Raw genomic sequence first — 24,495 nt, forward strand, 5'->3', positions numbered from 1 at the left:
ATTCATATGATTCCAGAACAGGGCATCAGGAGGTACAGAATTAAGTTCCCAGAAAATTCAGTTCTATGCTGTGTAGTCAGGGCCTTTAAATTTTTGTTTTGTGAAAACAAACTGAATAAATCAGTAAATGAATGAATGTGTGTGAAGGGCATAAAGTGAGGAAAGGAGACAGAGGGAAGCAGAGACTTGGCAAAAAGAGTTGGAGTTAGAGATGCATATGACAAGTGAATGGGAGCTACACAGAGAAAATGTGAAGGACACAGAATTAGGAAACAAGCAGTTACAGGATGAAAATGTATTATTGTTCTCTGTGCACACTATAATTGATCAGCTAACTGAAGCAAACTGAAATAGCCAGCATCTTTCAATCTTGATATGAAACAAATTTATTTGAAATTCTTCATTAAATAAATTTTTATTGAGAAAACACTGCACAATCACACTTCGTAATTCTCATTACATTTTCAATCATTACACAGGTTAGAAAAAAACGACTAAATGAGGTGCATAGGGTATATCCTCTGGTTCTTTTTAACCAAAACACAAATACATAAGTTAAATATTAATGAACTCAATATTTCAGTATTTATATTAAACTAAACTGTACAATAGAAAATAAAGCATTACATATACAAACCAAAAAAAATAACAGTACACAAGTCATTTAAAACTTTGTAAGTGCAAGAACACAAGCATTTATTAGTTTTCATGGGCCTGTTTATAAATACTGTACTAACATTACCCATGCGCACACACAGTGGACAGCCATGCTACAGGAAGTATAAAAGCAAAGCAGCTATGTCTGAAATGTTCTGCATTACCAACTGTTTCTCACCATCTTGTACTATCAACTGGCTAGCTTTAATACTTCCTACATCAGAACAAATTCCTGTTTAGGTTGATTAAATAAATGTTCACTTTGATTTATTGTAAAATTAACATACACAAACAATAGTTGGATCTATAATACTCAGCCAGCTTTCTACATTAGTCACTGGCACAATGAATAAGGAATGCCATAAATACCAAATGAAAGTCTGCCTCACTTGATTCAGTCATTGTGTACATTTGGCGACAGAGCTCAGTGACTGCGTGATCACATGTGGAAGACCTAAGCACAGCATAATAATACAAATACAGACAGCAGTTCCATTTAGCTTGAACAGCAGCACATGTTGACCTGTGCTTTCTCATACGTTCTACTGGTCAGTTACATAAACAGTGATGCCAATAAATTTCAGCTCCTGGATTACAATTATGATTGTGCTTTGTCTGCATTGGCATCAATTAGTCAACTGTTGTTGTAAGTCCAGAGGGTTACCGTCCTGTCAGCAGATGAAGACAAGAAAGATAGATCCTCAGTGTGCCATCTACACTGTATAACTTTGTCCTTATGCTTAGATACTACTGTTGTAGGAAGTGGTTTTATTAGATCTCCTATGGGCAGAAAGTTAAAGGTTACAAAAGTCTGCAACTGTGGAAAATATGTAAGCATTTAATTGCCACCAAATTAAGATGAACATAGAAAATAGGAGTAGGCCATTCAGCCTTTCGAACCTGCTCCGCCATTCATTATGATCATGGCTGATCATCCAACTCAGTAGCCTGTTCCCACTTTTGCCCCTTACACTTTGATCCCTTTAGACCAAAGAGCTATATCAAACTCCTTCTTGAAAACATACAATGTTTTGGCCTCAACTGCTTTCTGTGGTAGCGAATTCCACAGGCTCACCACTCTCTGGGTGAAGAAATTTCTCCTCATCTCAGTCCTGAAAAGGTTTTCCCCTCATCCTTAGACTATGACCCCTGGTTCTGGACTCCCCCACCATCGGGAACATTCTTTCTCCATTTACCCTGTCAAGTCCTGTTTGAATTTTATAGGTTTCTATGAGATCCCCCCCCCCCCTCACTCCTCTGAACTCCAGCGAATATAATCCTAACCGACTCAATCTCTCCTCATACGTCAGTCCCACCATCCCAGGAATCAATCTGGTAAACCTTCGCTGCACTCCCTCTATAGCAAGAACATCCTTCCTCAGATAAGGAGACAAAACTGCACACAATATTCCAGGTGTGGCCTCACCAAGGCCCTATATAATTGCAGCAAGACATCCCCTGCTCCTGTACTTGAATCCTCTCGCTATGAAGGTCAACATACCATTTGCCTTTTTTACCGCCTGTTGCACCTGCATGCTTACCTTCAGCAACTGGTGTACGAGAACACCCAGGTCTCGCTGCATATTCCCCTCTCTCAGTATATAGCCGTTCAGATAATAATCTGTCTTCCTGTTTTTGCTACCAAAGTGGATAACCTCACATTTATCCACATTATACTACATCTGCCATGCATTAGCCCACTCACTCAACTTTTCCAAATCACCCTGAAGCCTCTCTGCATCCTCCTCACAACTCACCCTCCCACCCAGTTTTGTGTCATTTGCAAATTTGGAGATATTACATTTAGTTCCCTCACCTAAATCATTAATGGATATTGTGAATAGCTGGGGTCCTAGCACCAATCCCTACGATACCCCACTAGTCACTGCCTGCCATTCGGAAAAAGACCCAGTTATCCCTACTCTTGGTTTCCTGTTCGCCTACCAATTTTCCATCCATCGCAATACACTACCCCCAATCCCATGCGCTTTAATTTTACATGCTAATCTCTTATGTGGGACTTTGTCCAAAGTCTTCTGAAAATCCAAATAAACCGCATCCACTGGCTCCCCCTCATCAACTCTACTAGTTACATCCTCGAAGAATTCCAGTAGATTTGTCAAGCATGATTTCCCTTTCGTAAATCCATGCTGACTCTGCCCGATCCCACCACTGTTCTCTAAGTGCTATAAAATCTTTGATAATGGACTCTAGAATTTTCCCCACTACTGACATCAGGCTGACTGGTCTATAATTCTCTGCTTTCTCTCTACCTCCCGTTTTAAATAATGGGGTTACATTAGCTACCCTCCAATCTGTCGGAACTGTTCCAGAGTCGATAGAATCTTGGAAGATGACCACCAATGCATCCACTATTTCTTGGGCCACTTCCTTAAGTACTCTGGGATGCATACCATCAGGGTCTTGGGGATTTATTGGCCTTCAATCCCATCAATTTCCCCAACACCATTTCTCTACTAATACTGATTTCATTTCAGTTCCTCTCTCCCACTAAGCCCTGCATTCTCCAACATTTCTGGTATGATACTTGTGTCCTCCTTTGTGAAGACAGAACCAAAGTATGTATTTAGTTGGTCAGCCATTTCTTTATTCCCCATAATAAATCCCCCCGTTTCTGACTGTAAGGGACCTTCGTTTGTCTTCACCAATCTTTTTCCCTTCACATACCTATAGAAACTTTTACAGTCAGTTTTTATGTTCCCCGCAAGCTTGCTCTCGTACTCTATTCTCCCCTTCTTAATCCATCCCTTGGTCCTCTTTTGCTGAATTCTAAACTGCTCCCAATCCTCAGCTCTGTTGTTTTTCCTGGCAAATTTATATGCCTCTTCCTTGGATCTAATGCTATCTCTAATTTCCCTTGTAAGCCATGGTTTGGCTCCCTTTCCCGTTTTACTTTTGCACCAGACAGGGATAAACAATTGTTTCAGTTCATCCATGCGCTCTTTAAATGTTTGCCAATGCCTATCCACCGTCTTCCCTTTAAGTAACGTTTCCCAATCCGTCATGGCCAACTCGCGCCTCATACCTTCATAGTTTCCTTTACTAAGATTCAGGACCCTTGTCTCAGAATCAACTACATCACTCTCTATCTTGATGAAGAATTGTATCATATTTTGTCGCTGGTCCCCAAGGGGTCTCGCACCACTAGACTGTCAATTATTCCTCTCTCGTTACGCAATACCCAGTCTAGGATGGCTTGTTCTCTAGTTGGTTCCTCAACGTATTGGTCCAGAAATCCATCCCGTATACACGCCAAGAATTCCTCCTCTACGGTATTGTGACTAATTTGATTTGCCCAATCTATATGCAGATTAAAGTCACCCATAATTACAGATGTTCCTTTACCGCATGCGTCTCTAATTTCCTGTTTAATGCCATTCCCAGCATCAACACGACAGTTTGGGGGTCTATATACAACCCTCACTAACGTTTTTTGCCCCTTAGTGTTTCTCAGCTCTACCCATACAGATTCCACATCGGCAGAGCCAATATCTTTCCTCACTATTGCGTTAATTTCCTCTTTAACCGGCAATGCAACTTCACCGACATTTGCTTTTTGTCTGTCCTTCCTAAATACTGAATATCCCTGGATGTTAATTTCCCATTCCTGGTCACCTTGCAGCCATGTCTCCGTAATCCCTACTATATCATACCCGTTTAAATCCATTTGCACGATTAATTCATCCACTTTGTGAATGAACTTGTGAATGGTAACTGTAAAACACTAACTGATGACCAAATCTATTCCTCAAGTTTAAGTTCCCCATTCAGGTTTAATAAAATGATTTGTTACATACATCCATAGCTCATGCAAGTATAATATATAATCAATATAGGAGACAACCTTAAAAATTAAAATAATTTTAACTTCGAAATGTATGAAAGTGAATTACTGGACTCCCCAGTAGTTTAGTGGGCAAATGAATCACACAATCCAGGAAGGTACGATGTCAGTTCGTAGTCTATTCTGTGTTAGCCAATGGCAGCTAGGATAAGGATATTCCAGATAGTGTCAGCTAATTCCTGCTCCTCATTAGTTACTCCCATTCAAACTACACAATATGAAATAAAAACAGAAAGTGCTGGAAATGCTCAGCAGGTCAGGCAGCACCTATGGAGAGAGAAGCAGAGTTAACGTTTCAGGTCAGTGACCTTTCATCAGAACTGGCAGAAATTAGAAAATAATTCTTTTCTAACCGTTGCCAATTCTGATGAAAGGTCACTGACCTGAAACATCAACTCTGCTTCTCTCTCCACAGATGCTACCTGACCTGCTGAGTATTTCCAGCACTTTGTTTTTATTTCTGATTTCCAGCATCTGCAGTATTTTGCTTTTACACAACATGAATGTTGAACAAGCACTAGGGTGCAACTTGGCTGTGATGGCCTCTATAGCCAATAAGCTTTTGACACAATGTTTGGGCTCACACATCAAGACTGGCACTAGGCTAAAATGCTGGATCTTCGCTGCCACCAGCCATGCAACTTTACTCAAAAGAAGATCTCACTAACTTCAGGAGATGAGATGCAAGAGATAAAAGTGAATAATATTGAAAACTTCACTAACAGTTTTTAACAGTTTAGAGTAAAAAGCAACACATTATAAAATATTCTCAATTTACAGTGCATCATAGCTTTACCTCGTAAGTCAGTTACTTTAACAGTGGTGTCATAAGATCCTGTAAGAAGGTAGTAAGCTCCTGGAGAGAACCGCACTGAACGTACATCACTACCATGTGGTTGGTAAATTTGCACCACTCTCCCTCCTCGGATATCATACAGCATGCAGCTAGAGTCCTCCTGACCTGTGGCTAGCAGTCGTCCACTTGGATCTACAGCCACAGAAGCAACAGCACTGCCTGTGAAATGAAAGTCATACAATGATCCAACAGTGGTACATACTAACTATACTGAAAGTGTAACTGGCTCTCTCGTATTTACTGCCATAAAACAAACAAAATGATAACTACTAAAGATAATTACACCAAAGAGAACTGGGATATCATGAAATTAAGAAATCTGAGGCATAAAAACATTATGCATTAAACATCTCAACATTAGAGATATTTATAGAATCATGAAATAAATATGTTTATTCACCAGATGAAAGTTGGCTAGATGGGCTTAAAATATTTGATTTAATGTTGAAACTATGGATTATGAACCTAGCATAACAATGATTATTGAAGTTCGAATACACATGCAAAACAGTTTTGAAACATTGTATCTAGTGTCACAAAAGGTTTTATTTTTGTACTAAAATCTTGGACTTCTATGTGTTCCAAAAAAAATGAAAATGGATTCTGCTCAGCGAAAGACATCTGCAAAAATAATTGGAATTCCTGCAATGTTTTGAAAGGAAGTCCAAAACAAGAATGAACTTTATGAGTGTGTTGAAAGGAAGTTAAAAGGACAGGAAGGTCAGCAGTTTCAAGCAAATCACAGGGGTTTGATCTTTCTTTCGAGCAGCTTGAGTGACATGGGGGAGACACTATGTCTGGACACGTGACCATGTTCAGGAAGGTTCTTTTTTCACTTTGGGCCCTTTAAAAAAGTTTGTAAATTGGAAACAGGGCAGGTATTTGAAATCTTTGCTTGTCCTGCCTGGAGCAAGAGAGAAAAGACCCAGAAAAGTGTTACCTCTCTTTGTAAAGGAGACTTGCATCTCTTGAAAAGGAATCCTGCATTTGAAAGGTGGCAGATTCCTGTTGCCTCCGGTCTCTGAAGAATTTCTGCATCCAGTGAGAGTCCTGCTGCCTCCCGTATTCTAAGAAATCCTAAAATCTGAAGAATTCTTCTACTGCTAGACTGCTGCTTCAAACCCAAGCAGCTCAGTTGCTACAACCCTGATGGAAGACCTATGTGATGCCTGCTGCAGTTAAATTGCCGTGAACGCATACCCATCACAGACTGTTCATCAACCTCGCCTGGAGAGACTTTGCGCGGCATCAGATTATTCGACTCTGGGACACCTCACCGTACCGAAAACATCCTACCAGAACATGAACCTCATTTATTTTTTTATTATTCCTTCTATTCCAAGAAACAGTTCTATTGCAAAACACCCTTTTGAAAGTGGTTAACCATTTCTTTTCGAATGTATGCGTGTGTGCATGAGGGTTAAGAGATTAAGGAATTTTCTCATATATAGATTTATCTCGTTAGTAGTTCAGACCTATTACTTCTTTTCTAATAGATAGTTAATGTTGCTGTTGTTTAAAGAAACCTGGTTCGGTGTGTTTTATTCTGGGGAAAAATACAGTTTTTAATTTGGCTAGTTTTCGGTAGGTAGGAAACTTTATTTGATATGCTATGACCTGTGGAGTAGTGGGACTGAATTAACAGTGCATTACTCCCACCTTGGTCATAACACTAGCTTGATTATAACATATTTACAGTAATCAGCCATCCTTCCCATATGGAAGATGCAGCATCTCCACAACGCACCAAGGCTCCTTAGACAGCACCTTCCAAACCAGCGACCTATACCACCTACAAGGACAAGGGCAGTAGATGCATGGGAATACCACCACCTGCAAGTCCCCCTCCATGCCACACACCATCCTGACTTGGAACTATCTTGCCGTTCCTTCACTGTCGCTGGGTCAAAATCCTGGAACTCCCTTTCTTGGGGTGCACCTACACCCGAAGGACTGTAGTGGTTCAAGAAGGGAGCTCACCACCACCTTCTCAAGAGCAATTAGGGATGGGCAATAAATGCTAACCTATCCAGCGATGCCCGTATCCATGAATGAATAAAAAAAAACTAGCTGCTTTCTCAATGAAACAAGTTTCTGCATTACTTATGGTTTTCTTTTGAATACAATAAAATCACCAGCTATAGATTTATGAATTTCTTCACTACTTGTAATTTTTTTTAGATTTTACTGATATACACATGACTGGAACAGAAAAATAAATTTTAAAATATTTTCTCCTCCTTTGTAAGGTTTTCATGCAGCATCCTCCATTCAAACACAACCTACTCACAGATAACCACTAAAGCAATGAGATTGGAGTTTCTGCTTGGTTTTTGCCCAGATATCAGCACAATCTGGAGTGTATCAATTGAAATGGTGCAAAAGGTTAATGACAAATGATATTAGTGACTTAGACTTAGGTGCACAGGGCACAATTTCAAAATCTGCAGATGACACAAAACTTCTAAGTAAAGTGAACTGGGAGGTGGTTAGCGATAAACTTCAAGAGGACATAGACTGGCTGGTGGAATGGGCAGACACGTGGCAGATGAAATTTAAAAGCAGAGAAGTGTGAAGTGATATATTTTGGTAAGAAGATCTAGAGTAACAATATAAACTAAAGGGTACAATTCTTAAGGAGGTGCAGTAACAGAGAGGCCTAGGTGCATACGTGCACAAATCACTGAAGGTGACAGGGCTGGTTGAGAAAGTGTTTAAAAAGGCATACGGGATCCTGGGCTTTATAAAAATAGGGCATACAGCACAGAAGCAAGGAAGTTATGAACCTTTACAAAATATTGGTTCGGCATACAATTCTGGAAACAGCTCTTTAGGAAAGATGTGAAAGCTGTACAGAGGATGCAGAAAAGATTTATGAGAATGGTTCCAGCGATGAGGGACTTCAGGTATGTGGATAGATTGGAGAAGCTGGGGCTGTTCTCTTCACAGAGGAGAAGGCTGAGAGGAGATTTGATCAGATGTTCAAAATCTTGAGTGATCTGGACAGAGCAGATAGACAGAAACTGATCCCACTGGCAGAAACCAGAGGACACAGATTTAGTGATTGGCAAAATAATCAAAGGCGACATGAGGAAAAACTTTTTTTTTTTACAACATTGGGTGGTTACGATCTGGAATGCATTGCCTGAAAGGGTGATAGAAGCAGATTCAAATGTGGCTTTTTATAGGGTAGTGGATAAGCACCTGAAGGGAAAGACTTGCAGGGCTCTGGGGAAGGGTGGGGGAGCCGGACTAGCTAAATTGCTCTTGCAGATAGCTGGCTTGGGCTCGATGGGCCAAATGGCCTCCTTCTGTGCTATGGCTATTCTGAGTTACGCCCCTAACCTTTTATACTCCAGTTTCTGCAATGTTTTATGCTGATTCAAAAGTCAATTTTCCCAAAACAGTACCCCCACAATAGCCATTCCCCCAGGTTGGCAAGGCAAGCTTGCACCGATTGCACCTGTTCAGGGACGTTTAGTACACTGTGCCCAAAATTTTGGGCACAGAGTCATATGTGGCTGCGTTAGTCTATTGTTAATGACCTGCAGATGCAATGACCATCAGTCAGTTGAAGCCTTATTCTGGTCTGTTTTCATATTGATGTTATAATTACTTCAAATTCAGTTTAAATGAGTTCAAATTCAGTTTAAATGAGTTCAAATTTGGTCAACTGATTTACCCTCAGTACAGAAGTCAAGTGAAACCACTGATTGGTCTGTTTCTTCAACTATAGCAATAATTTGAACATATTATTAGTTTAAGAGTTTCATTCAGTAACCTTGAGGCCATGTTCCAATCAATAATCGATTACAATTGATAATACGCTTGTTTGCACTGATTTATGGGAGATTTTATGCCCAAGGTTATGCAAATAAGTTTTCTGTGCAAACTTGGGCGTAACCTCACATCAGCAAAACTGGCACAATTTCTAGCACAATTCCAGTGTATTTTCCCGATTGCAGCCCAAGTGCAAACTCCAGACTGTGTTGTCTAATTCATTAGCCACTAGCCACATGTGGCTAATTGGGAATCCAGACATGGCTAACTGCATTTCTAAACAGTAAATAAAAAGTGAATGATAGACAATGTTGGGCATGTGATCTCAATACTTGTATTGATTCAGCACAATGGTTGTGCTCTTTAAGTTTATGCATATTTGTTGGTGAAATGGTAAGACGAATAGCAGGATGTGACAATTTCTTTTCACCATGGAGTCCTCCACTTCCCTGGTTGGTGAATGGTGATAGATGTTTGTTAAGAAAATATAAATGTGAAATACATTTATCTGTATTGCGTGCATGTGTGTAAGGCCTTTCCCACTAAAATTAGTGCAGGTGGCCAAAACCATGTGACCTTAGCCACATCTTTGCCCAGTCAGTGATTTTTGTTGAACACTATGCTAAAGTTTATTCTACTTAGAGACTATGCTGGAGTCAACCACAGTGGCTTTTGCTCCAACTTTCCCTCAAGTAGTGAGGATAAATATTCTCCCTTTGCTCAAGACAACCCTGATAACACAGAAAAGATTAAGAATTCACTGCAAAAGGAACTGTAGGCCTTCATTGGTTTCCCATCATTCTGTGGGACAGTGACAATATCATCCTGCCCCAAGAACAATCCTGCAAGTTGCAATATTTTTATATTTATGAAGTAATGGATCATCACTTCGCTATGCTGCATCATGAATTTTACAGCAATTTTACACATTGTTTTTGTATCATTGACCTTGCTATAAATATGAGTCACAGTACAAACTTGTGTTGTGAATAAAGGTCCAATGTCCTTATTGTGACTGGACGTCCATTCAGCTGAAAATAATACAAGTCATATACAATATAAAATCAATCACCAAAAGCAGATCTACACCCACCTGATCCATGAAATGCTGTTCCAACAACACGAACGCAGCTTGGCACTCTTAGATCCCAGAATCTTACAGTTTTGTCTTGTGAGCCAGATGCAATCATCCAGCCTCCCCAAGTATACAGTGCTAGAATATGACCTAAAAATCACAAAACAAACACTGATGTCTAAAACTCTGCAAGCTGCCTGTAGCCTCCTATAAAAGGAACATGCATTTGTTTACAAAAATCAAACACACTTTAGCCTCCGATGTCATCAAGAGTTGGAGGATCATATTTGGTTCATCTCTTTTTATATTTGGCCAACAAGAGCTAGAAATGATACAGACCAACTAGCTAGTAGCATGCTATTTTTCAGTTCTTGCAAACCAAAAAAATTTTTTTTTGCCCCAATGTCACCCCGTCACACCACTGCATCTGCCCTATGTGATAATTAAATTATTTTCAATCTACAGTATCTAAACAGGACTTTTAAATTCCTAAACTATAAACAATGACCTAGTGGGGGAAAACGGCTGAGCGTGAAGGATACCATAATCTGAACAATGAAGAAGACTGTACAAGGCAGTTAATCTATTTTCTTCATTATTCAGGCATCATTCACACACTATAGGAATCATACTGTATTATCAGCTTAGGAGAAGGATGGCTCTCGCTGAGATGCCTAATCCCTGCTGCTCGAACAAGTTTTCTGAAAACACTGTCCCAGGTTTTGCCCAAATTTAATTAGCAATGTCTAATTGACATGCAAATTATATCCCATGTAGCTGTCTTGCAGTCATGAACACCTGACAAAGAACCCTGAAAAGTAGAAATGATTAAGAAGAATGGCCCACAACTAGATCTTTGAATGTTTACGAGCTAAATGCTACAATGGAGAATACAATCCATTAGCCACTTTGTTGCACCGAGTTACCAAGTGGTTTTTCCATGCAGTGCAAAAAAAAACCTCAGGACTTCCTAAAGTTTGTAAAAACCAATGCATACAGCTTTGACATGGTGAAACATAATTCTGATATGATAGATGGGGAGACAGATTTTCTTCTCGAAAAAGTATGTATAGTCTTATATCGCCGATGAAACTGAATACTTGGGTAGACATCTTGGGTGGGTCCTTTAACTGCTCTATCCTCCAAATAGGACTGATTTCCAATCTGAAGCCTACAGCTCATTAATTGTGTAAACCGAAATTATCAATGTCTTCTTCCAAGCAAAAAACCTCAAATTACAATTACAGAGTTTAGAACACTGTGACCATAACGTATCAAGGACTACATTAAGGTCCTATTAGGAACAGAGTGAGGTCTATTTGGATGCAACTTCCATATTGTTCATATAGAAAAACACAAGGGGATAAAAGTCTATCAGACTTATTGCTAATGGTGATGGCCAAAATTACTTGGACAAAATTCTTTTCGATCCACTACAACTATTCTAGAATATAACTAACCATGCCAGTGGGAAACAAACATAGCCACACAACATTCCATAAATTTCCACTATTTGACACAGTAAACCCAAATAGTGGAGTCTTTTCTGCAATGAGTAGGATTTCAACCAGGCTAGGCAACAGCTTTATCTACAAGTCAATACCTTTTAATAACCATGCCATCAACCAAAAGCATTCCTGCTGTCAATGCAGAGTCTGATCTACCGCCACAAAAAACAGGTCTGACCAGGGTGGTACAGGAATGCTGACTCTGCTTCCTGCCAAGTTCACTAAAGACAATGGTAAAGAAGTGATCATGATGAGTGGCTACGATTTGCCAACTCCACTACAAGCTTTCTTCCAATTGCCTAATTACACAACTGCACTGGTATTGTAGTAAACTTATGGCACAGACTACTTCACTTATGACACTGAAGGTGAATGACAGCATAAGAAATAGGAGCATGAATAGCCATATGGGCTCTCAAGCCTGCTCCACCTTTCAATATCATGGCTGATCATCGACCTCAATTTCACCTTCTTGCCTAATCGCCATATCCCTCGATTCCGCCAAGTCCAAAACTCTAACTCAGCCTGAACATACTCAACAACTGAGAATCCACAGCCTTCTGGTGTAGAGAATTCAAAAGATTCAGAACTCTGAGTGAAGAAATTACATGATAGGCCCCTAATCTTGAGACTAGGCTGCCTAGTTTTACTCTCCAACCAGGGGAAACAACCTCTCAGCACCTACCCTATCAAGCCCCGCGCTCCCCCCCCACCCCCGTATGTTTCAATGAGATCACCTCTCATTCTTCTAAACTCCAGAGAATATAGACCCAATTTACTCAGCCTCTCATCACTGGACAACCCTTGCATTCCAGGAATCATTTCAGTGAATCTTCGCTGCATCGCCTTAGATAAGGAAACCAACACTGCACACACTACTTCAGGCGGGGTCTCAACAAAATCCTGCACAATTGTAGTAAAACTTCCTTACTCTTCTTGCACTCCACCTCCTTGCAATAAAGCCCAACATGCAATTTGCCTTCGTAATTTTGATGTACCTGCATGCTAACTTTGTGTTTCTTGTACAAGGACACCAAGTCCCTCTGAACGCCAGCATTTAAAAGTTTACCATTTAAGTAGTCAGATTTTCTATTCTTCCTACCAAAGTGAATAATCTCACATTTCCCCACATTATACTCCATCTGCCACCTTATGCCCATTACTTTACCTGTCTCTTTGTCCTTGCAGCCTTCTGTCCCACCTAGCTTTGCCTCCATCAACAAACTTGGATACATTACTCTCAGTCTCTTCATCTGTCATTAATATAGATTGTAAATAGCAGAGGCCTCAGCATTGATCCTTGCAGCACTCCACTGATTACAGCCTGCCAACTTGAAAATGCCCCGTTTATCCCTACTCTCTGTTTCCTGCTCATTAATCAATCCTCTATCCATGCTAATATATCACCCCCAACTCCATGTGCCCTATCTTGCCTATTAGCCTTTTGTGCGGCACCTTATTGGAAATGCAAGTATACTACATCTACTAGTTCCCCTTTATCTACCCTACCAGTTACATCCTCAATAAACAAATACATTTGTCAAATACTATTTCCCTTTCATAAAACCCTGTTGACTTTGATCATACTATGATTTTCTAAGCACATTTTTAATACTTCCTTAATAACGAATTCCAGCCTTTTCCCGACAACTGATATCAGGTTAATGAGCCTGCAGTTCTGTTTTCTTTCTCCTTCCCTTCTTGAATAATGGTGTTACATTAGCCCTTGGTTCCCAATATTTTTGGTATGCTTTTTGTGTTTTCCACTGTGAAGGCAGATAGAAAATGTGTTTAATATCTGTCATTTCCTCATTCCCCATTATAATTTCTCCTGTCTCAGCCTCTAAGGGACCAATGTTTACTTTTGTTATTTCCCTTTTTACATATTTGTAGAAGCTCTTACAATCTTTTTTATATTTCTTGCTAGATTCTCAGATTCTATTCTTTCCCTCATCAATTTTTTGGTTGTCCTTTGCTGGTTTCTAAAATTCTCACAATCTTCAGGCTCACAGCTATTCTTCACCATATTATAAGCCTCTGCTCTGAATCTAATACTATCCTTAACTTCTTTAGTCAGCCATGGATGGGGATCACTTTCCCCAAGTACACGTGATCAAGATAAAACCTAAAAAAAAACAAATTCTCACAAGAAATGTCCAAGTTTCACATGGACTTAGTTCTCCTCTACAGTGTGCAAAGGAGCCTGAATGACAACTATATTTTATTTGTCTTAAAACCAATTTCTTCCAGTTGAAATGCAACAGATTTTGGCAAATGAAGCATCAAATATTAAAGTGAAATGAAAAAAACTTGCTCTCTAATATAATATGCCTTTGTTACATGTTTATTTCTTTGCCCTTAGAAGTTAGTTATGCACAAGGAGAATTCTTTATTTTGTTTCCTTTTTCTCAGACAAAATAAACCAAAGTGATGAAAGATGGAAAACTCAAATGCAAAAATTAGTTCAGACAAACACAAACTCAAGCCATCTATTCATCCTGATACATTGACTGATGCATTATTTAACACAATACGAAAAGCAACACATTTGTGCAAGAGAAAGAGCTCAACCTCTTGCAATTACTGCAACCTATTTGCACTTTTATCAAAGTTTATTACAAAAAGATTCTAAAATACAGGTGAAGACAGATCACTCCCTCTGAACTTGCTTATTCTCCTTCACTCCACACTCTGAGCTTGTGCATATTTTGAGAAAATTACTTGGTTGTTGAACTGTTGCACTAAATATACTAAAATATATTTTACTAGCCTTAAAATGAAATTTTAAAGAGTGAAAACTAAATCTTTCATACTAATGGCACTGAATTCTGGACAATCCATATTGATGAAACTTGATCTTTTATCGAGTTACAAAGAGCATGGCATTTCTTCCATAACATTACAAATATTACATTCCATACATCCATTGTTTCTAGTTATGAAGGTATCATCAAGCTTGATATTATTCAATCTATTTTTCAATCTATTTCATACCAGTATGTCCACTGAGTGCATGCAATCCCTGGCCCCGCTGACAGTCTGTAGTGTAAATATTACAGTCGCCAGCTCCAGCACTGATTAAGATCGCCCCTCCACTTTCTGGGCCCTCCATGAAAGCAAGATCCCGGATTGTACCATCATGCATGCTGAACTCCAAATCAGGACCTGTGACAAAACACATCAGTCATTTAACTTTTTATCCCCTTTAGCAACCGAACACAATAATGTGATTTATTGCTTTTGCAAGTTACTCATATTTTCAGACATTAATCTCATTAATCAGTAGAATTTTTTGCAACATGTGGATGTCGTTCAGTACATTTGCAATCATGCATAGTGCAGGTTCAAATAGTCTTTTACCAAATGCAGAAATACTACCAGTATGTACTGCTAGAATAACCGTCCAGTTAGTAACAAGAGTATTCCATTCAGTAAGTTGTAGTATCTAGTTCCAGAAAATAATTAAATTGGCAGCAAGTGGAGTTAATTTTGGATAGTATATTAGAATCTCTACAGGGCTGAAAAGTGGCTACAATTCACCAACTCCATTAAAAAAAAACTGTTACAAGAAATGTCCAAGTTTCCACTGACTCAATTTTCAAATATCCTCATGGGAAAATTGAAAAGTTTGCTGTGCTCTTCTACCAACAGTCTACTGACAATTGTATATTTCTGTAAATGAGTAAGCATCTTCAGTTTTTTTCCTCTCCAACGTATTCAAAAGTTACAATTTTACACTGTATTTGATAAATATAATGCCTTTAAAATTGACTAATTCTCTACCAGAAACCAAAACTAAAAATAATGAAATGAAACAAGCTGCAGCTTTTGGAAAGCATAAACACAGAATTGAATATTCTTGACAAATTCTCTCCCACTTAGCATTTGGTATAATTCCCCATTGAATACAGAGGAAATCTTCATGACATGTTCAAGAGTATGCTGTGTCATCCCATTATGTGACCATCCTTTTCCTATCCTGTGCTAATTTTAACTGGTGTGGACTATATTAGCTCATCAGAGAACACAATGAAATACCTTCTGGCATTAGCATGTGCAGTGCAGGACCACTGCATTGCAAACTTTGCATTCATACAAATTGCCAATCCAGGTATTCATCTATGGTCAATCTAATGGTGTACAAAAATGCAATTTGGGCTGGATTACACCTTGCTGGCGGTTCCCCCCACCACCCCCAATGGAAAAGGGAGACTGACATAGCTGCAGCTTTGAAAGGATTACAGCTGTATTTAAAGGGAAGTGACCAATATGGAGGGCAAAAAAGCTGATGACAAAAGGTGTGGCACAATTTCCAAGAGTTCAAGCCTCACGCCAGAGGCATGAGCACATCATTCCGGCTGACATTTCAATGCAGTACAGATGAAATGCTACACTGTCGGAGATGCAGTCCTTTGATGAGACATTGAACCAAGGCCCTGTCTGCCCTCTTGGGTGGGCATAAAAGAACCCATGGCACTATTTATTGACTTGTTGTTTGCCAGGTCAAGAACCCTAATCATTTTGTCCTCATTGAAAACCAGCAATGGGATGGAGTGTACTGCAATGTTTCCACATCACAGGCTTCTCTAAAATCCAAGAGGTTATTGAGATATCTGTACTGCTGATTTACTGATTTTGATGATGGAAGCTTTGAATGAGCCAGAGGCACTTTAGTGACTTTCCTGCTACTGAGAGGGAGCTTATCTGCAGGACAGATTACAAAAGATAGCATAACTCCAACATTGCCTTCCTGGAAAAACAAAGTACAAAGTTCTAGGTTACAAATATGGCTGCATGGGTAAATGTGAGAAATCTGCCTTACATCTGGTTTTTCACCCTGATCTGCCTTCGCAAGAGTCAAGAAATACACATACAAATTTCCATTTTCTGATTTTCAATGTTATCAAATATTTTGCAAATAAAAATTCAACAATCAGAGTTCCAGCCATTAAAAATCCTGCAGTTCTGTTTTAACTAACATCCTCAAAGCCCAGAACATGCCTACCTTCATCACCCATTTTATATGGGTGAGCTGAGGGCACAGAGCATTCCCTGTAAGAAAACTGTAAAATTACACACTTATTCAGTTGAATACAATTTCCATGAATTAAATTCATGTTAGGTCCCATTCCACACCATCATGAATCATCCTATCAGCCAGAAAAATCTATCTTCCTCAAGTTATACAGTTTCTGAAATCAAAATTTGACAATAAACTAAATGAATAATTCACAAGTGACAGAATGTTTGAGGTCTTTGGTTAGCGGTAGCACTCTTGCCTCTAATTCAGAAGGTTGTGGATGCAAATACCACTCCAGAGACATGAGCACATAATTTAGGTTGACACTTCAGGACAGTACTGAGGGACGTCTACACTGTCAGAGGTTTTGCCTTTCCAATGAGGTGTTAAATAGAAGCCCCATCTGCCCTCTCAGGTGGATGTAAAATATTCCATGGCACTATTTTGAAGAGGAGCAGGGGGGGTTTCTTTCTAGCATCTTGGCCAGTACTTATCCCTCAACCAATATCACTAAAAATGATTATCTGGTAATTATCTTATTAGTGCTTGTAGGACCTTGCTGTGTGCAAATTAGCTGCTGCGCTTCCTACAACATTAACTTTTTTAAAAAAAGCACATTAGTGGCTGAGAAGTGCTTTGGAATGTCCTGAGGTGATGAAAAGCACTGTATGATTGCATGTTCGTTCTTTGACAGGATCATCATAAACATTTTGTATATTTCAGTTACGTACCACACATTTGGTTTGTATCATAAAGTACATTTTGTTTTGATCGGCAGTTTCCACAGGCAAATGTTACTAGCAAAGGTCAAAAAAATCTACTTTTCCCCAATATTCCCTCTGGAGCATTATTCATGGTAAATAAAAAAGCAGAGAACACTCAATGCAATACAAATTTACTTTCCTCTCTGACTTAAAACATGCACTGCATTTTCTAGTATCCCTTGCAATCTTGAGATGTGCCAAAAACAATAGAAATTGTTGATGTAATTTTTTCTCCAATTTATCGCCAAGCTTTTTATCCAATGCTTGCCTAGATTTGTGTCTAAGTGAAATGAATACTTTGCATCTGTCTTTACCAAGGAAGAAGATGCAACCCAGGCAATGTTAAAAGAGGAGATCTAAAAGAGACACTAGAGGGGTTTAAAATTGATAAAGAGGAAGTATTAGATAGGCTGTCTGTACTTAAAGTGGATAAAGCACCAGGGCCAGATCAGATGCATCCAAGGATACTGAGGGAAGTGAGGTTAGAAATCACAGAGGCACTGTCCATAATTTTTCAGTCTTCCTTAGACTCAGGGGTAGTGCCAGAGGACTGGAGAATTGCAAATGTTACACCCTTATTCAAAAAAGGGTGTAAAGATAAGCCCAGCAACTACAGGCCAGTCAATTTAACTTCAGTGGTGGGAAAACTTTGGGAATAAATCAATAGTCACATGGACAAATGCGAATTTAGTTAAGGAAAGCCAGCATGGACTTCTTAAGGGAAAATCATGTTTAACTAACTTGGAGTTTTTTGAGGAGGTAACAGAGAGGGTTGATGAGTGCAATGCTGTTGATGTGGTGTACATGGACTTTCAAAAGGCATTTGATACGGGGCAACACAACAGACTTGTAGCTCATGGAATAAAAGGGATGGTAGCAACATGGATTCAAAGTTGGCTGAGTGACAGGAAACAAAGAGTAGCGGTTAATGGTTGTTTTTTGGGCTGGAGGAAGGTTTGTGGAGGAGTACCCCAGGGTTCAGTGTTGGGACCCCTGCTTTTCCTGATATATATTAATGACCTAGACCTTGGTGTACAGGGCACAATTTCAAAGTTTGCAGATGATACGAAACTTGGAAGCATTGTAAATTGTGAGGAGGATAGTGTAGAACTTCAAAAGGACATAGACAAGTTGGTGGAACGGGCAGACAGATGCAGTCCAATGCAGAGAAATGTGAAGTGATTCATTTTGGTAGGAAGAACTGGAGAGACTATATAGTATACAGGGTACAATTCTAAAGGGGGTGCAGGAGCAGACGGACCTAGGTGTATATGTGCATAAGTCAATGAAGGTGGCAGGACAGGTTGAAAGAGCGCTTAATAAAGCATACAGTAGCCTGGGCTTTATTAATAGGGGCATCGAGTACAAGAGTAAGGAAATTATGTTGAACTTGTATGAGACACTAGTTCGGCCTCAGCTGGAGTATTGATTCCAGTTCTGGGCGCCGCACTTGAGGTAAGACGTGAGGGCATTGAAGAGAGTACAGAAAAGATTCACGAGAATGGTTCCAGGGATGAGGATTTTCAGTTATGAAGATAGATTGGAGAAGTTAGGACTGTTTTCCTTGAAGAGAAGGCGCAGAGGTAATTTGATAAAGGTATTCAAAATCATGAGGGGTCTGGACAGAGTAGATAAAGAGAAACTGTTCCCACTTGTGAAAGGATCGAGAACAAGAGGGCACAGATTTAAAGTATTTGGTAAGAGAAGCAAAAGTGACATGAGGAAATACTTTTTCACGCAGCGAGTGGTTAAGGTCTGGAATGCGCTGCCTGAGAACGTGGTGGAGGCAGGTTCGATTGAAGCATTCAACAGGGAATTAGACAGTTATATGAAAAGGAAGAATGTGCAGGGTTATGGGGAGAAGGCAGAGGAATGGAACTGAGGGAGTTGCTCTTTCAGAGAGCCGGTGTGGACATGATGGCCTGAATAGCCTCCTACTGCACTGTAACAATTCTGTGATTCTATGCTGTCAAGACAACAGGCTATAGCAAATCTGCTCCATGTCTTCAACCAATGTTCCTTTAGGCAACTTCTTGGAAGCACTCCTGGCATACGATCAAGCAGAAAATTCCTCGATATTTTCCATCCCTCTGTAGAGATGCTGTAGCCTCATGGCATGGCTTAGCTAGGGAACTAAGTAAGTAGAGTAAGGGGAAGTCAAATTTAAGACTTTCCTACTATATGGTGCTGCAGGTTCATAAACATTCTGTACCATCATCTTAACTTCCAACATAATTTCCAGACAACGAACGCTTCAGTATCAAGTTAAATCTTTCTAGTTGGTAAGGTTTACTGGCAGTTAAAAGCATTTTCCACCCTAATGTAATAAGGAACCTTTTTAAGTCACATAAACCGGAACACCAATGTACCTGTAGCGTTGCAGGTCTCTGCACTAAATGGCAGCACTTTCACATATTTATCATTTGATCCAGTAGCCAACAGTTGTCCACAATGACTCCAAGCCACACAGTAGATTGATCCCTTGTGGTGTTTATTCCTTTTAAACTTTACGACAGGTTGTTTAGGTGAACTGTATGTACTAGAAGTGGGTGGGGTGGCAGAAGAGAAGGAAGGGGAAGGGAGAAAAAAGAAAAAGCAGATGTTTAACAAGTGATAAATGCTAATATTACAATTTTGCCCGCCCCACAAAGAAAGAAAATTATTTGTACTGTGTATTCCACTTTTACAATACATCAATTATAACTGATCATATCAGTGCATTAGAGGTCAGATACTGTGTTGTTCAGGAATGAAGTCAGCCAACAATGAGCAAGTTGTTTGATAGAAATTGATGAGCTTTACATTTAAGATTGAGAAATTCATACATCTAAAATGGCTTTTCCACACTATAATGATACACCATGTTGGTCTTTGGTATTACTAGTTGTAGCCTGAACAACAGTGTTCCTCATTTAAAACTTTTCAGATGAATACTGGCATAAACAAAAGTTACAAAGGTCTCTGAAATTGCTGGATTGCAGAGGTTAACCAACCTTCTGAGCTAGGAAGTAGGTGGGCAGTCATAAGAAAGTTGCATTTACCTACACTGCTCGGGAACCATCATATCCTGGGCTCAGATGTCTTTGGAGCAAGCCACAAGCCACTCTGAGCATTGTCCCAGCTGTGTCACTGTGCTTCCCACAACTAGCATCACTGGAGCAGCCTCCTGAAGAAGGAGACTATTCTCAAGGAGCTCCACACCAACAAGTAGTGTAACATTACCCACCACCCCCCCCAAAAAAAACACGTTTTGGGTGAGGTTACCACCTCTCCACAAAATGGGACACACAGGAACTGAGTTAAGCATGGGTCACACATTATAAATTCATCCCCTGGACATGGGTTCAAATTCAGTCCAAACAGATAGGAATTTCACATTTGTGAGACTGGAGACTTTCATCCTATGTGAAATCATTCTCTGCAGTCTAAATTCAGTTCCTACAGCAAAACACTGCCCTTAATTTAGCACTAATCAGTAATGTCATACCTGAAACCAGCAAGCCTGGAGTGGAAAATGAAATAAAGACCACACTAGTGTAACAGGGAATGCTCTTCAGCAGCAAATAAGTGTTGCTTGTATCTAGCCATGCAATATCTGATCTGAGGTTTCTTGATGCGAACACTGGATGTATGATTGGCTCAGTACTGTTTCTTTTAAATTAACAAACCAAATGAACAATTTAATGAGATAAAAAAGAAATCAGAAAGTAATTAGGTGACACCCAAGCTTGGATTTTAACCACGTGAAGATCCAGAAAAGTGCAGGGGGAGCACTGAAAGAGAGCAGGAATTCCAGTTTCTTTGCAAAGGAAGAGGAGACAGCCTGCTCCTAGAACACAACTTTGTCAGTAACTAAATCAACTAGTTGCTAGAAAGTTCATAAGCAAAGCTGTAAATGACTTGACCATTAACTTCACATCTCTTGTTATGGGTTGGCACCCACTTTTTTTTTTGATCAAAATTTCCCCCCTTCCCGATGGCATGAACTTGAAATATGAGGATACTGTAGATGGAGTGCCATCAATGCAGTCAGGCACCTATGTGTGTTTTTCTTAAAACAAGTAAACCAGCATTTCAACGCCTCTGTTACAGACCAGAAAACATCTGACAAAATAAAGATAATATATTTAAAATAAAATCCACTATGATGAAAGAAAGGGATTTGCATTTATGTGGTGCTCTATCAAGTCCTAAAGGAGACCTCGGAGTGCTTCCCATTCAATGAGTTACTCTTTGAAGTTATACTTATGAATAGAACACACCAGCCAAATTATACATAGCAAGGTTCCAAAATCGGCAAATTAAATAACCAGTTAACTTGCTTTTGATTGTTCTGGTTGAAGAAGGAATGTTGGACATTGAATCATTATCCACTGTAAAAAACAGCTGTTTAAGGGCTCATCTGAAAGACAGCACCTTCAACAATAGACTCCCCTTTGTACTGCAGCGGAGTACAAGCCTAGATTAGGTGACCACCCCTGGAATGGGTTGAAACCCACCACAATCTAACTCAGAGGGCTGTGGGGTTCTAGCCCCACTCCAGCTAAAACCACACAGTTTACTTTTACAGAGCACCATTAAACTTCCCAATGCCCAGAACCATACTACCAATTCAGATTGACAGGGTTGCCTGGGGCCAAGTGGGAGGAATTCCAGTGACAGATGTATCTTTAGGGTTTCATTAATACGATAGCTGAGTAGTCAATCAAAAATGCTCTCGGGTACTGCAGACTCCAAAAAAGACATTGCTTGTCACCTTCCCCTAGCAGATTAACCACTAGTTGATCAGACACTCAACAAAAATGCAGGTTGAACCATAAATATTTGCCATTTTGACAGTTACACTGCTTAATAGTTTCACAAATTAGTTTTTTTTTTATTACCTTGGGTCAATAACCTCTGGGTATGCACAAACCCGTAAGGTTTTGGTATTTGAACCTACAGCATAGAGAGTCCCACTTGGATGGAATGCTACTGCCCTTATGGCTTGAGTATCTTCAAGGGTATTAATGGCAATGAATTGTTTTCCAGATCCATCATCCTGTCACATTTAAAAAACACAAAAATAATGAAATGCTTTTGAGCTTCCAAAATAAACACAGTTCTGCAAAAATATTTTCATTTAAATGGAATCAAAAAGACTCAGGACAGGCTGTAATTAGTTCACAAAATTCTCTATAAAATACAGAAATCTTATCACAGTTCTCAAAATGTATCTCAGTCTTTTGTGTTTACATAATTCAAGGTTTCTTTGGGTCAGCCAGATGTCTTGAGAATGTGAAAGCCCACCACCATGCTTCTAAAAAATCCACACAGAGTTTTCTTGCATAACATGAAGCCCACTCTCTCCCCATATAAGGACACTCACTTAGACAAGTCCAGAGACCTTAGATGTAGGTTGGAAAGAGACAAGTGTACACAGAGATACTGCCCATGTTTAACCAGCTAAGCCAAAAGAGTTTGCCAGCACTGACCACTGGTAAACATCCCTCTACTTGTATAGCCAAGATGACCATTTCAGATAGGATTTGCAGGATCACCAAATAGGAAGAATTCCAATTTCTAGTTACGATTTGACCCCTCAAGAATTCCATTAGCAAGTTAAGCTGATTGGTAAATCATCAGAAGCGCAGCACTCTGACCTCAGCCTCCTACACTGTTCCAATGAAGGTTTATATATGCGCAAGGAACACCACCTTATCTTTCAATTATGCACTTTACAATCTTCCGCACTAAGCAATGAGTTCAACAAATTCAGATCATAACCCCTATCCTCATTTTTTTTCTTGCACAGCAGCTATTGCCGATTATTCTGCTTTTCCCATTTATGCCTCCTCTGGGCCCATCTTTTGTTTTGTTTAGCTTGTTACCATTTCCTTTTGCTTTGCACCATTATCCCTTTTGCCATTTAATCTCTCCTGCCTTCCACCCTATCACAGAACTTCCCCTTTATTCTTTTCCCCGTCTCTGCACTTGCTTAAAACCTGTTAGATCGTTAACGTTTTCCAGCTCTAACAAAACGTTGACCAGAGACATTAACTCCTTTTCACTTCACAAATACCACCTGAGCTGCTGAGTATTTCCAGCATTTCTGTTTTTAATTTCAGATTTCCAGCATCTGCAGTATTTTACTTTTGGATGAGAATTTTAAAATTAAGGCAATGCTGGACTAGAAGCCAATTTAGGTCAGCGAGGTGATGGGTTACTAAACCTTCATGTGAGTTACGATAGCAATAGAGTTTTGGATAAGCTCAATTTTATGAAGGATGGAAAATGGGACGCTGGCCAGTGGAGCATTAGAAGAGTTAAATCTATAGGTGACAAAAGGCTTGAATGAGGGTTTCAGTAGATGAACTGAGGCAGTGGCAAGGTCGGGCGATATTAGAGGTGGAAGTAGGCAGCCCTACTGATTATGTGGATACCCAGTTATAAATTCATCTTGGGATCAAATACGAAATCAAGATTGAGAACAATCTGGTTCAATCTCGGACAGTTGTCAGGGAAGGGGATGGAGTTTGCAGCAGGGACTGAAGACAACGGCTTTGGTCTTCCCAGTATTTAGTTGGGAGGAAATACCGGCTCATCCAGTACTGGATGTCAGACAAACTGTGTGCAAAATCAGAGGGCTCTAGAAAAGTGGTAGCATGATAGAGTTCTGTATCATAGCAAAGTGTAAATTAGAAATAGCAGTTGGGAGGTGGGGCGAAGGCTAAATCCTTTGGGGAATCAAAGGTAACAATGCAGTAGCGAGAAAAGAACACGTGATTCCTTGGTTACGACTGGATACGCAAGCATGGAACCAGGTGAGGGCAGTTCCACCCAGTTGGATGACTGGATGATATCAATGGACTGGTCAGGTGGGCAGATAAGTGGCAAATGGAATTCAACCCAGAGAAATGTGAGGTGATGCCTTTGGGGAGGTCAAACAAGGCAGAGGAATACATAACAAATGTGAGGATATGGACAGGTG

The 24,495-nt window shown here is 39.8% G+C and overlaps 1 protein-coding gene across 3 annotated transcripts in view; it reads right to left on the reverse strand.

Annotated features, from left to right (window-relative positions):
* Positions 1 to 370: 370 nt before the first annotated feature.
* The window catches only part of LOC137372994 (WD repeat-containing protein 47-like), a 64,279-nt gene continuing 40,154 nt past the window's right edge, over positions 371 to 24,495 (reverse strand). For all 3 annotated transcript variants that reach the window (XM_068037600.1, XM_068037599.1, XM_068037601.1), the window contains 6 exons: positions 22,409 to 22,566; positions 19,895 to 20,064; positions 14,736 to 14,906; positions 10,252 to 10,383; positions 5,319 to 5,537; positions 371 to 1,437 (listed from right to left, as the gene is read on the reverse strand). In XM_068037600.1, coding sequence (XP_067893701.1) covers positions 1,292 to 1,437; positions 5,319 to 5,537; positions 10,252 to 10,383; positions 14,736 to 14,906; positions 19,895 to 20,064; positions 22,409 to 22,566 — 996 coding nt within the window. In that variant the 3' untranslated portion in view covers positions 371 to 1,291. The remainder of the gene's footprint in view (positions 1,438 to 5,318; positions 5,538 to 10,251; positions 10,384 to 14,735; positions 14,907 to 19,894; positions 20,065 to 22,408; positions 22,567 to 24,495) is intronic.

The sequence above is a fragment of the Heterodontus francisci genome, chromosome 8, assembly GCF_036365525.1.
Source record: "Heterodontus francisci isolate sHetFra1 chromosome 8, sHetFra1.hap1, whole genome shotgun sequence".
NCBI classification, from domain to species: Eukaryota; Metazoa; Chordata; class Chondrichthyes; order Heterodontiformes; family Heterodontidae; genus Heterodontus; species Heterodontus francisci.